Source organism: Vigna radiata, chromosome 6, assembly GCF_000741045.1.
Source record: "Vigna radiata var. radiata cultivar VC1973A chromosome 6, Vradiata_ver6, whole genome shotgun sequence".
NCBI classification, from domain to species: Eukaryota; Viridiplantae; Streptophyta; class Magnoliopsida; order Fabales; family Fabaceae; genus Vigna; species Vigna radiata.
In genome coordinates, this window is record NC_028356.1 from 8,064,859 (window position 1) to 8,079,622 (window position 14,764).

The 14,764-nt window shown below is 32.6% G+C and overlaps 2 protein-coding genes across 5 annotated transcripts; both read left to right on the forward strand.

The window, feature by feature from the left end:
- Positions 1-7,191: 7,191 nt before the first annotated feature.
- LOC106765168 (root phototropism protein 2) lies at positions 7,192-10,353 on the forward strand. Its single transcript, XM_014649694.2, has 4 exons — positions 7,192-7,411; positions 7,526-7,595; positions 7,694-8,815; positions 9,655-10,353. The coding sequence occupies exons 1-4, from the start codon at positions 7,356-7,358 to the stop codon at positions 10,153-10,155; spliced, it is 1,749 nt and encodes a 582-aa protein (XP_014505180.1). The 5' UTR covers positions 7,192-7,355; the 3' UTR covers positions 10,156-10,353.
- Positions 10,354-10,990: 637 nt separating this feature from the next.
- LOC106765304 (zinc finger CCHC domain-containing protein 10) lies at positions 10,991-14,361 on the forward strand. 4 transcript variants are annotated; one of them, XM_022782031.1, is made up of 3 exons: positions 10,991-12,016; positions 12,394-12,424; positions 13,942-14,361. In XM_022782031.1, the coding sequence occupies exon 1, from the start codon at positions 11,159-11,161 to the stop codon at positions 11,939-11,941; it is 783 nt and encodes a 260-aa protein (XP_022637752.1). In that variant the 5' UTR covers positions 10,991-11,158; the 3' UTR covers positions 11,942-12,016; positions 12,394-12,424; positions 13,942-14,361. The 4 variants fall into 4 exon arrangements, with proteins under 4 accessions (XP_022637752.1, XP_022637753.1, XP_014505365.1 ...); XM_022782032.1 differs by having other exon boundaries at positions 10,991-11,992; XM_014649879.2 differs by lacking the exon at positions 12,394-12,424.
- The last annotated feature ends 403 nt before the right edge of the window (positions 14,362-14,764 follow it).

The window sequence follows — 14,764 nt, forward strand, 5'->3', positions numbered from 1 at the left end:
ATATATATATATATATATATATATATATATATATATATATATTTCTCAAAAAAAAAGCTTATTCTAAATTATAGAAACCCAATTTAGTTCCCAAAAGCAACGTTGTATAAAAGAACACAAGAATTGGTGGTTTCAAAAGTAAAAGAGAATAATAAAGAAAGAAAGAAGAACTTTTGTAATAGTGGAGATTGCACAACCTTTCGTTCCCTTCGGTACCCACACGATGAATATTGACCACGTTATTTATTATATATCAAATTTAAGTGAAAAAAAAAAGAGAAAAAAAGTTAACTAATTTAATTAATTTGACAAGATGTTATTTTCTTATATCTGCTTAAAATGTAAACAGCAATGCAATTCAAATTGATTTAAATTAGTTTCATTCTTTATACTAATAGAAACATATGCATGCGTATGTGATTTTCTTTACTGTAGATATTTAATTTAAATCAAAAATAACTTAATTTAAATAATAACATGATAATTTAAAAAATAATTAAGTCTAAATTAAAAATTATTTATAGAATAAAAATGAAAATATAATTATTTTAATTTAAAATAATATTTACTCAAGGAGTAAAATTGAAAAGAAAAAAAATGCGTACACGAAGAAGAAAAAACATTTTTATATAGATATAGATTCTAAAATTTCAATATACAGTTTAATTAAATTTCTCAAAGTTCAAGTTGGAATATTATAAATAAATAAAAACATCTAAAGGAGAGACTTGTCAAAAGTGTTCACATAAATTCTTCTAACAAAAATTAGTCACTAAAAAAAGCAATATATATTCATTTCAAAAGGTGATTTAACTAAAAAAAATCCTCAAAACAACTAAAAGAAATTCCTGTGAAAAATATTAGTTTCATCGTAATACATCAATGTAAAATATAAGTTAATTCATTAAATTAAACATATAAAAAATACAGATCTAAATTTGAAATGAAATGCCGATTCTTTTAATTTTATTCTTTCTTAAAAAAAATGTTATTTTCCAAATATAAATCCGTTTTGTTCGGTATTAGTTTTTTTCTTTTAATTTGGCATTGATATAGACTGACGTGTCCAAATTATTTTTTTTCTTTTCAGTTTTGAATTTGTTTTCATCTTATTTATTATACCTCATTTCACCAACCAAAACAACGTTATTAAATGATAAAAATTATATATGAGATTATGCTTTAGTTATATAAACAACTAAAACAAAATGGTTAAAATAAAATAATTATTTAAATCTGAAAGAGATTCTGCCTCGAATATTGTTTAGAAAATCAAAGCCTATAATACCTCATTTCATGTTTCGATTTTGATAATAACAGAAACATAATATGCTGAAAGTAAAATAATTATTAATATTAGAAAGAAATTTGATTTCAATTTTTTAGAGAATTGAAGCTTAATATCCAAATTTATGTTTCGGTTTTGATAATAATTCAATCCTAATATCTTTAAAATAAAATAATTACTTAAATAAAAAAGGAATTAGGTTTTAGCACCATCGAAGCCTAATACCTACTTTATCCCCTTTCATATTCTTGATATGTGTATGATGAAACATGAATATGACTTTGATTGTTTTTTAGGTTTAGATTATTAGATATTTTAGATTTAGATAATTCTAGTCTTATTGGATATTTTATATTTATTAGATTTTTAATGTTTATATTATTTTAGATTTTTAAGAGTTTTGATAATTTTAAATCTATTAGATATTTTTTATGAAATATAAATTCCTATTAGTTGCATTCTTAATTAAGATTTATTATAATTTTAGTTTTATTGAATTTTTTTATATGATTTATTGGATGTTTTATGTTGACATGATTTTAGTTTTTAAGTTTTTTTACACTTTGATTAAATTATAGATGATTATTAGGTGTATTGTTAATTTATATTGAGATTTATTATAATTTTATATGTAAACATTAAATGAATCTTAATTTCCCTTTTAGATTTAATGTAAATGATTAAATTTTAATCATTTTAAATCTTGAATTGTTGCAATTTGAAAAAATTATTTTTTAAAATTTGGTAATACTTACACATTATAAGTTTATGCATACTATTCTCCTACTTGATTACGGTCATGAGTGATTCGGATGGTTCAGGACACATGCCAAGTCAATAATGTATTTGGTGTCCAAGAGGACCAGATAGTTTAGGAGACGTGTCAAGTCAAACGATGACCTAAGACAAATACAATAACTATCTGCAACCCCCACTAGGAAGGTACGATGCCCAATCTACACAGACTGGCACAAGTTTTAACCCTACAAGAATTAAGGTAAATGATGATTAATGAAGGTGAGTCGTGATTGGACCGAGATTAAGAAATAACTAATTACAGCTCATGCCAGAAAGCTATAAATACAGGTCAAAGACAAGAGTAAGAAAGTTTTTTCTCTGCATTGCGCATTTATTACTACTATGTGTTGACTTGAGCGTAAGAGAATTTGAGACCACGACCGAACAATGTTCTAGAAGACTACTAGAAGAACCAGACGACTTTGAAGACAAATTGTGTAGCTATTGGGTATAGCTCGACTCCACAACCGAAAGATAACAACATCTTCAGTTTTTTTAAAATGCTATTTTTTTTTTTTCAAAATATATTATGAAATTTAAACATTATTAAAAACAAATATCGTAATTTGACTAGACACATATTAGTTATTTCAACTTTTGTAAATTACAAGAATTAAACAATAAAACTTCGAAAAAAAAGGAGTAACCAATTTCTTAACAGTAATTTAAAAGAATAAATTTCAGGCTAAGAAATCGGTTCTCAAACCCATTATTTAAGACGAACAGTAATTTATATCATTTAGCTACATAATATAAGAGAAATATATTATTAGGGTTATATCATTAAAGAAAAAGTCTAAGGATAAGAAAGATGGTGGGGATCCATGGCGGATGAGACGGAGACAAGATGGAGGGTAGGGCTGACGTGGCGCATCGGTATCCTAGTATGATGCTGCTGTCGCTGTCGAGGCGTCACAGCCACTCGTATTTTTGTGTGGAGGAGACCAGCTGCCCTAATTTTGCTGATTTCAAATAAACGCATTTGCATGTTCCGGCCGGTTTCAATTTCTCTCATGCACTTTACGTCCCATCGCCATCTTCCACCCAATTCTTCATAATTCATTTTTGGTCAAACATGTATGATTCTCAAATTCTTTATTTTCTATATAAATATAAATATTTATATGTTATCAGTATATATGATATTGGATGAGTTACATTCCTTCGACCAATTTTGCTAATTTTTTAATATTTAGAGATAATTGAATATTATAATTTGATACATTATTAGCAGCGTGGTTATAAGGTAAATCTTATTCTTTTCTCAATAAAATTTGCCAAAGGATCCTTAATCAACCATATTGGCATTCTGGATAAATTAGGATAAAAAATAAAATAAGGGAATAGATAAGCATTTTAGTTTTTCAAATTCTTATATAACTTTCTTAGATTCTTATTTCTTTAATTTATACATAAATTAATCATCATTTAAGAAGAAATTAATTTTTTTATATTTTCTAAAATTTTTGTAGAAAAATCTGGTCAAAACATCATTTGAAAAACATACCACTTATCTACTGAAAAATAAAGAAAAAAACTATTTGGTAATTTTGAAAGAGTTTTACATTCTCTAAAAAGAAGATAGAAATGATAAATTTTATTGTTATATATATATATATATATATATATATATATATATATATATATTAAAATAATTAAAATTTTGGATGTTAGAAATAATAAATTAAAAGGTAAAATTTTTAAAGAAATTATTTTATAAATATACTGATAGTATTAGAAATTATATTGTCGTCTAATTGTTCTACCCTTGATCTTACACTGTTACAGTTCTTTAGTTTAGTTTTTATAACTTATGGAGTATTCTTACTCTTAAAAACTACTGACTTTTTTTTTTTTTCTAATTGTTCTTCTATAGATGTAATCTAAGTTCTCTTGTATATTGTCTTGTGGTGTTTTAAATTTCTTTCATGTTGGTAGATATAAAATTCTAATTTGTTCAGTTGTTTCAACCGAGCTATATAAAATTTTGATTGTATAAATTAATGACAATTTTATATTTCGATTGCTAAATTAATGACAAATTTTGGTTGGCTAAATTGATATAATTTGATTAAAAAAAATCTTGTTAAAGTACGATTTCCTTTTTTTTTTAACTGAAATAAAATTTTGTTAAGAAAATATGATTTCATGAAAGTTGGTCTTTTGTAGGAACATGTTTCTTCACAATGTTCAAACTCAAGACATTGAATTTTCAAAATTCTAATACCATTAATACCATTGTTAATCTGTAGAAAGAAAACAAAATTTTTTAACAAAATCAAAGGTAACTTCTGTAGTAAAAATGCTTCCAAAAACTCAAATCGCAATTTTCTGAGACGCGTAGATCAGTGTCCGTAAGGACTTATCTGTATCTGTAGTGTATTGCGCAAGTCTTCCAAGATACAACAATATCATAGAACTAATAAGAAACTCATCATAATCACTCAGAATAATTTTTAGAAAAAAAAATAATTAAAGAGAATAAAAAATGAGTGATTTTAGATATTGTGTTTTGAAATATATAATATTCATGACCTAAAATATTTTTTAGAAAATTATTATTTTAATAACGTTTAAAAATAGATATTTTGTAATATTATAATCAAAATTTATAACAATTTCAAAAAGAATGAAATTATATCATGATGATAAAAGGACCTAAGTAAGCTCTATTTTTAGCGATGAAATTTACGGTGCTCACATATGCTTTTTGTTCTTTCTTTTTACGATGGTGACAATAAATTTGAAAATATGACATAGCAACGGTGCCTTCCTGCATTTAATTGGTTTTGGTAGACATCTTTTCTTACTTCATCTAGTTAGGATAATTAGCTATAGGCACATTTTGTCACACTCAAATATTTGAAATTGAGGTACATATCATTTTAATGACCGACGACGCATGATTAAGGTCAACTCATGTTTTGTTATTATTTGTCTCTCTCAATCATTGGTTTAACTTAACCACAAAAAAACATATGAGAATTATAATTGAGGAGGCCAAATACTGAGCATAATAACAGAGTACCAATGACAAAAATCTAACAAGCTGGATATGGTAACACGAAAATAGATAATGCTGTCGCTAAAAGATCATGAATGAATGACATGCCCAAATATTACACTATGCAAGCGTTTTTTCTTTCATCTTCTATTACTACTTACAGGATTAACTACGATTGAAATAACACGTTAATCCACTAAATTAGTACAGAACATGTTATTATGACACATACAATTTTTACATTTATTTAATATTTTATTATTTTACCTTTTTTTTTACACATACAAAAGGTTTGCCTTCTTAATAAATTTTGTAGTCTTAAAAGTAGGTTGTCAGTGGCTCTTTCGATGTTAAATGAATTTTTATATTTATAAAGAAATTAAAGAGTAAAATAATAAATATAAAGTGAATTTAAAAATTTTATGGGTGTTAATATAAAAATTTTAGGGACCGAACTTTCATCCATAACAGAATCTAAACGTAACACAGATAATATTTGAGTGTAATAATAATATGTTTTCAATTTATAAATTAAAAAATGAAAACATTTCTATGAATTAATTTACACATAAACTAATATCAATTTATAATTTTTACAAAATTTATTTATCTTATTCATATTTTTCTCTCATAAATTTTTTTAAAAAATGATTAAAATATGCTGTCCTCTTTCATATATATATATATATATATATATATATATATATATATATATATATCGGAAGTTCTTAAGTGCCCTTTTAGATTTAAGTCTTTTTCTCATAGGAAAAGAAAAGAAGATATTTTTTTCTATCTCCTGGTGATATTCTTTCTTCGTGGCAAATGAGAGTTCTTGGTATACAGTTAGCTTTAATGAAAGTCGTTAACGACTTATTGACAAACACCGACTTTCAGCTTTGAATCAATAACCAGTAAACCAGTCTGTGTGGACTGTAATTCAGGGAAGAAACTGCATAACTTTCCAAGCTCCCATACGCAAATTATGTGTGAAGAAAAGCGACACTTCAGAAATCCTAAACTTTAAGGAATAAATTGTAGAAAGTGAAAAACAGAGAAAGTAGGTTAAGAAAAAGGAAACAGAATAAGATAACCTCAGGCAAAAAAAAAAAAAAAATAGTAGCAAATAGAGGCCGTGTAGCTACAAAAAGTTTGTCATTGCTAAAGGTCAATTTTAATCTTCCCACTTGTCTGGAAACAGCTAGCGGATTAACCGTGAGTCTGGTGCGAATAGCCTCTGAACATGAATTTGAGTATAAAGAAGCAAAAGCTTTTCAGATGCACAACATTGGACTCTTGGCTGTGAATATTGAGTCCTTGACAGTGACATGTAACCAATGAAAAATTATTCTATAGTCTCTGAACTCGTGTAAAATAGCTTTTGTACGATAGATAATATTCAATTTTTATATCATTAACCAAGAGTTAATACAATTTATTCTCATGGCAAGGGCATGGAATATCATTAGCTAAGAGTAATGATACATATATAATAATTTTTTCTCATACATTATTAGTTTACTGTTTTCCTAATCTTGTTAAATTACTTACTTATCGTAATTTTATGAGTTAAATATGTTTTTAGTCTCTATACTTTATGACGATTTTGATTTTAGTCTATTTTTAAACTAAGGTACAATTTAATTCTTCAATTTTAGAAAATTTTGGTTTTAGTCCTTTGTACCAAATTCTTTTAACTTTATTTATTATTTCAAACACTTTTTATTATAGCATTTAGATTGTTTACACTGTTTAACACATTTTTGTTTCAATATTAACTGATAAATGCGTTTGAAATAACAAATAAAATTAAAAAAAAAATTAATAAAAAAAACTAAAACTAAAATTTTCTAAAGTTAAAAGACTAAATTGTACTTTAGTTTTAAAATAAAGACATATTTATCTCTACTTTTTATTTAGTTTGCTTTTTCTCTTCATATCTATCAACTGTCCTACTCCCTTTTGGAATAAAAAAATCTATGAACTTTCTTAAAAATCACTTACGAAGAGTGTGATACTCTCAGCTTAAAAAGGAACCACTTTAATGAAAGGATAATTAAGATAACAACAAGTCAGTGAAAAGAAAGCATGCCAGACTTGGACCACAGTGACAAACTCGACTCATTACTAGACAACAATTACAATAATGAAATGAATGTACAGGAACCAAAAATCTCCTTATAGCAGCAACTAAGCATACCATATAAACAGCTGTTACTCTCAAACTCCTAATCCTATTCAGACCACGAAAAACCAACTACATCATCCATGGCAACCCCCAGCCCCACCAGATTATCCCTTGCCATGGAGAGAACCGGGCAATGGTAAACACCACTCCAATCCTTCATTCTCCAATGCACGATTTCATGAATTAATTAGGGATGTGCTAATTTTAGTTGTTATAGGAATAATATTCACATGGTCAATTGTTATTGCAGGATTTTCTCCCCAGAAATCCCAGCCGATGTTATTGTTACAGTGGGGGAAGCCGATTTTTCTCTACACAAGGTACCAAAATTTTTCACTTTTGCAAGGAACTTCATAAATTCTTCTTATATACGTGAATTTGTGTATTGAATTTATAAGTGCTGGATTTTTTAAAACAGTTTATTCTGGCGGCAAAGAGCAACTACATCAGAAAGGTGATAATGGAATCAGAGGAGAGTGACCTAACCAGAATAGACCTCACGAACATACCTGGAGGCCAAGAAGCTTTCGAGAAATTAGCGAAGTTTTGTTACGGCGTCAATTTCGAGATCACCGTACACAACGTCGCTCCGTTGCACTGCGCCGCCGTGTTCCTGCAGATGACCGACGAATATTGCAACGGAAACCTCGCTGGAAGAACGGAGGATTTCCTCTCTCAGGTCGGCGTCTCCACTCTCCACAGTGCCGTCGCGGTCCTCAAGTCCTGCCAGCAGATTCTTCCCTTCGCCGTCGAAGTCAACCTCGTTGACCGCTTCGTTGACGTAATCAGCTCCAAGGCTTGCAGTGAGGCGAACTTTCCGAGCCAGTCCCCGCCGAACTGGTGGACGGAGGAGCTCGCCGTGCTAGACGTAGATTCCTTCGCGAAGGTGATTGCCGCCATGAAACAGCGCGGCGCTAAGTATCTAACCATCGCCGGAGCGTTGATCACATACACCGAACGCACACTGCGGGAGCTCGTCCGCGACCACAGCGGCGGCGGAAGAGCAATCGTGTCGTCAAAATCCAGCGACTCGGATTCGGAGTCGAGAAGAAGCGAACAACGCGAGATTCTGCAGTCTATTGTCCCGCTCTTCCCGACGGAGAAAGCAGCGTTTCCAATCAACTTCCTCTGCTGTCTCCTGCGGTGCGCGATCTATCTCCGCGCGTCGAGTTCGTGCAAGCGCGAACTCGAGAAGCGCGTCACAGAGATCCTGGAGCACGTGACGGTGGACGACCTCCTCGTGATTACGTTCTCCTACGACGGCGAGAGGCTCTTGGATCTGGACAGCATGAGGAGAATCGTCTCCGGCTTCGTGGAAAAGGAGAAGAGCACGACGGTGTTCAACGCTGGCGTCAACTTCAACGAACACTTCTCCGCCGCGATGCAGCGCGTGGCCAAAATCGTGGACACTTACCTCGCTGAGATCGCCGCTTACGGCGAACTCTCCATCTCTAAGTTCAACGGCATATCCATCCTCATTCCCAGAGGCGCTAGAAAATCCGACGATGATCTATACCGCGCCGTCGATATCTACCTCAAGGTACACAGATTACGTAATCAAGTTCCCAGAAAAAACGGATTAACTAAGGAAAACGACACCTTTTGGAATTAAACTAATTAGCTAACAGTCAGAACGTTTTATAATCACCATACTTAGTTGCTTGTTTATCTTAATAAACCCTAAATTTCGATAGATTTGGCCAATAACTGAATAACTACCATTATGGTAACGCACTTAAAATTGAGGTTAAATTATTTGAATTAATAATTAATTTAGTATTTGAATTTTCCTTCTTGTTTTTTCTTTTTTCTGTGACTGAGTATCTTTATTTCTCTTTAAACTCTTGAAGTAATTAAATTTTATATATTGGATATCTATCAGTTCAATTGTTAAGTTATCTTACTGACATTCAATAATTAATTAACTTGATTTCTACTACTTAAAAAGTTTTCACAGTATCAACATTCATTCTAATAGAGTACAGAGTATATATGTAATTTTCTGAATATTAGAAATTATACGTTAAATAATATTTTAATATTAACAATTTCTTACAGCAACTTATATCAGCATAAAAAGTTGAGCAGAAATTAAAGATACAATGATAAAGTTTTTTGGAAGAAAAATATAGTTTATATGTAACTCAATTTGTAAAAATTCTTTAAATAATTTATCTAAATTTCTAGTTTGAATTTTACCTTTATTAATTTTAACTGAAATAAAATTATATTAAAATTTGTCTAAAATATCATTAATCATACAATTTCTTTCGTACAAGAATTACAAGTTGGAATTTAGCAAAGGCACTGTCTAACCTAGACCTAATCAGTGATCAAGTAACTAACTAACTCCACACGCGCTCACTCGTGTTGTTGCAGGTGCACCCGAACCTGGACGAGATAGAGAAGGAGAAGGTGTGCAGTGTAATGGACCCACTGAAACTATCATACGAGGCGCGTGTGCACGCGTCGAAGAACAAGCGATTACCGTTGCAGATCGTGCTTCACGCGCTGTATTACGACCAACTACACCTAAGGAGTGGTATGGCGGAGGACAAGGAGGCGGTGGCGGTGGCAGCTGCAGTGGAGAAGAAACAGCTTCAAGCTGACGTGTCGCTGGTGAGGGAGAACGAGGAGTTGCGATCGGAGCTGATGAAGATGAAAATGTACATTACCGATTTGCAGAAAAATGTGCAAGGAACGTCGTCGTCTGGGAAGGAAACTCCTGGGCCTGTTAAAAGGCCCACATTTTTCTCATCCATGTCGAAGAAACTGAGCAAATTGAACCCGTTCAAGAATGGGTCTAAGGACACGTCACACATCGACGATGCCCCGGTGGACTTGACCAAGCCCAGAAGGCGAAGGTTCTCCATTTCCTAGATTTCTTCCATTCAGCCATCGTCACTGTTCTGTGAATTCAAATTTCCATGCTTTTTAGTCAAAATACATCCCTCTTTGTTAAAAGTATTTTTTTAAAATTAGTTATGTTTCTTTTTGTCTTTGTTGTTATTTTTTTTTGTAATGAAGGTGTTAATTTGTAATTAGTAAAAAGAGTGAAGTGTGATTGGATTTCTTATACTTGTTTCAGTGTGAATTAATGATAATTACAATTCAATGTTCTGATTGCTCCTAACTTCCCATCATATTTTCACTCGCTTGTATTATTTAAACTTGAGAAATACATTAATTAATCAATTAACATAAACATAGATATGATTTGTTATTGATAAAAACCATATGAAAGTAAACTTCAAGAAATCATAAAAAAATTAACATAAAATATAGATAAATACAAAATTATTAGACAGAATTTCCAAATTTAGATGAGATTTGGAGGTCAAATCGTTATCATAAACCTTTTGATCTAACAGTATCAAACAAATCGAATTCTCACTCCCACCTCAGCTCAATAAAAGTTTTGTAAAGAGATTTGTGATAACTACTTTTGCATGCTTCTCAGGATTTTGTTAATCTCTTGCATTTGGATTTCGATTTCTTATCATCTCTATAATGCAATGTATTGAATTTTATAGCCTGTTTTCTCATGAATCCGGTCAGAGGTGGTGGTTTATTTATAAAATGGGAAGTGCACAAAATTTGAAAAATGAGTGTAATGGTGTAAATAGCAACTCGCATGTTTGCGGCTTCATATTGGGCCAACTTATCTGAGTTCGGGCCCAACACCCTTCTCAGACAAGAAATAACTTTGTCATTTCCTTGTTCTAATTCTTCCATCCCGTTGGGAGCACGAAATTGCAAAACCTAGCCTCTTCTGCATATGTATGCGTCGCCGGAATCTACAGAAGAACAGGCAAAACAGAGGGTTATTGCAGTATTTATCGGTGATAACATACACGTTTGAAGATAGATAGCGATATTGAATATGTCTTCGAATAAGAGCGAGGAGAAATCTCAGGCCGCGGCGGAGAGAATTAAGGCCGCGGCGTTGACTGCGGCGAAGGGGCTTAGCCGTGCGCAGGCAGAGCGGGCTGCGGCAGCGGCCGCACGGAACGTGAATGCGTACGGGCAGAAGGAGGAGGGCCCCAGCCGATGGCAGGAGAAGAGGGAGGCGAAGCGGCAGATGTATCTGATGAGCACTGAGAAGGCCGTGAAATTGGGCGAAAGGAAGGATCTCAAGCCTTCGAGATCCGCTTCTGGCGGCGCCGCGCAGTGTCAGAAGTGCTTCCAAAGCGGGCACTGGACTTACGAGTGCAAGAATGAGAGGGTTTATATTTCTAGGCCTTCGCGGACTCAACAGCTTAAAAACCCTAAACTGAGGGTCGATACGCCTGTCGCGTATGATTTGGATTTGGATGGCGATGTTCCTGATGGTGATGATAAGGAGGAAAAAGAGAAGAAGAGGAGGAAGAAGAAGAAGAAGAAGAGTGAAAAGAAACGACATCGTTATGATTCAGATAGTGAGAGTGACAGTGGGAGTGATGCATCTTCTGTCACCGGATCGGATTCTTCCTCTGAGAGTAGTTCTGGTTCTGATTCGGAGGAAGAACGAAAGCGCAGGAGGAAGAAGCAGAGGAAGAGATCAAGACGCAGCCGGAGGAGTTATAGTTCGTCTTCAGGTTCGGAGTCTGATACAGATTCTGGTTCTGACTCTGATTCGGATGATAAGAGCAGCCGGAGGAAGAAGAGGCGTAGTCGTAGGCGTTGAATGAGATCGTGGCCAGGTCCATGGAGACAACCATCAAGATTCTGCGATATGGTGCTTTTTTTTATTTGGCAATGGGTAATGTAGAGTTTTGCTGGATGTTGATTTGGTTGTTTGTTTATCCTTTATTGTTTCGACATTTTAACTCGTGGTACTTACAACTTGGGTTTATTTTTTCAACATTTAGTTTTGTGGATGTGCTTTGTGTTATTGTGAGGTGCTGAAGAAGTTGGATGATTTTTCCAATTTAAGCTATCGTATAATTCTGTGGTACTTTCGCACTCATTTTTTTTTTGCCCAAGACTAAGCCTTGTCACCACTCCCCTTTAAAACAATGTCATCGAAGTTCTTGTCACTCTTTATTCTTTCGCCAAAATTTAGCCGCTGGTCCTACTTGTCCTTTTCCGTGTCCATCCCTTGTTTCATTGTTAGCGTCTCTGTTTTGTTTTGTGCAGGTTTCATTCTCAGTTTGCAGTTCGTGTCAAGGTAGTCTGCTACCATAGCCGTCTTAAAATCTTTATATCAAGCTATAGGAAATGACTCCCAGTTTTGGCTCCAAACATAGAACCAATGTATTGCAACACCCTCAGAATTTAGCAATCCAACCAATTGGGTCTGCCCCTACAAACGCTGACAACTCTTCCTTCTTAGCCCAAATGTGTGTTTCTTCCATCTCTAGCACTGGCACTATCCTGAAGATCCGGCTGGTAGGATCAATTTGTTAGGAACCAAGAGTTGCAAAAAGAAAGAAAATAATTTTTTTTATTCAATAATAAAAAGAACAAGAAATATGGGAGCTCTCTCTGCTCCGGGGGTTTCCCCTTTACGAAGAGCTAATGTTCAATCCTCAAAATGAACCCCCCACCCCCCTCCTTTACTCTAATATTCTCTTGTTTATTACTATAATTGACGTGACCCATGACATCCTTCGAAGTAGTGACTATTATATTTCCTTTTATTCTCTTAACAGAACCCCAAGAGTTTTTGGTTTTCGTGCTTCTGGCGATGTATCTTTTCTTCTGCTCTCAAATTCTTGTTACCTTACTTTATTAATCTAGATTACATTAAAAAAAAGACACAATTTAGTTTTTCTGCATCTAGGTTACCTCAAACTAACTGATATTTAGCTATTTTCTTCTCTCTGTTAGCATACTGTCAATCCTGTTTCTTAACTGGATTCCCTTTCCTTTTTTTAATTAGGGTCGCTTGTCTTATTCTATTTGTGGGTTTGTGCTTGTGTAAGGAATATTACTCTATCACCTTATTTTGAAGCTCTAATTCTCAGTATTAATAAATAGGGTTGCTGGTTTAGTATTTTCTATCACATCTGATACATCATTAGACAATATATCAGTGTAATGGATTATTGAAACCCTCGTTTTCTTGCTTCCCTGCCTATACCGTATGATTTCTACAATTTTGGAAAAGTTTGTCTCTCGGTATGGCTTGATTGGAATCTCTTCTCCCCAGTATTGGTCATTGAAAACTTTGTGTCTATTTATTCATAGATTGCTGAAATGCATAGAATTTGGGATTTATAATTTTTCAAGTTTCGTTACTGAAATCAGAAAATGCAATATTATAATGACCGTATCTTTTCTCTGTTGTTCGCTGTGTATGAAATTAAGTTAGTATTCTTTTGGGACGTACGAAGTTTTTATATTTTATGTAGGCCATTTTCTTGTTGAAATGCTAAATAAGCTCCTTAAGTCTTGGTACTGAAACTCGTTGAGTTCACTCCTATTACTTGCAAGTGGCCCTGCCATCCATTAAATTCTAACTTGCATATCTGTTCCAGTGTCCACAAATATCAATACTATATATGATGTGTAGGTGGAAGAAGTTTCACTGTAACGCCTTTAATCTAAAATGTTTTAATCTCTTTTAAAGTAAAAGATATGCTTCTTTGATTGCAATTTATAGTAAAACTTAAAGTCTGCACGTTTAAAACTTCTCATTTTTGCTGGTTATGGAGGTTTTCTGAAATTTCTGAATGTATGTAGGCACTTGCTCCAGGGGAAGAATGCATGGCAGCCATTTTTGTTTGCTGTAACCCAACCTGTGGCAACCGTTGTGGGGACTAGGGATTCTTCGTAACTTGGTCAAACGAAGGTTCAACGTAGGGAGGGGTATTCAGCATATCATTTCTTCACTCGTGGATATTTTTGCTCACTGGTTATAAAAAAACAACTATTAGCCCTCACTGTTTAAACTCCAATCAAATATTGTTGACATAATTAATGATCTAAACCTTTAGTTTGTGGATTATTAAAGAAGTTTGCATTTAGTTTGTGAACTCCTGAATATTTAATTAAAGGGCAATGATTAGTATTCGTGAGGACATGTAACAACATTAGTCATCTATGTTTGGATTGATTTCATTGTTTAAATTATGATGTTTAATGTATCTTTAGCTTAACTTATGTTTGGATTGATCAAGATGAATTAGCAGGAATTAAAACAATGCTACAATTAAGTTTTAATAATTGTTTACATTGTTTAAAACATGATGTAATATAGCTAAAGAAATGTATTTATCTCATTCTATCGAGGAAACATGTGGAACAAAAATTATTTGACTCACAAGTTCACCAATTAATTAGCCTAAACTTCACGATATTTTCTTTACTAGCTTACGAGATTTCAAGTTGTTTCAGTAAGTATAATAATCAAATTTATGGATTAATTGTTTTCATTTCCCAAGTGTTTATTGAATAATATTCATTAAGCTATTTATTCTAGTGTGCTAGGATTGACAGGACAAAATTTGCCTTTGTTATTCCATGATATTTAAATAACAATAGATGATTTTTTTTCCAATTTGCC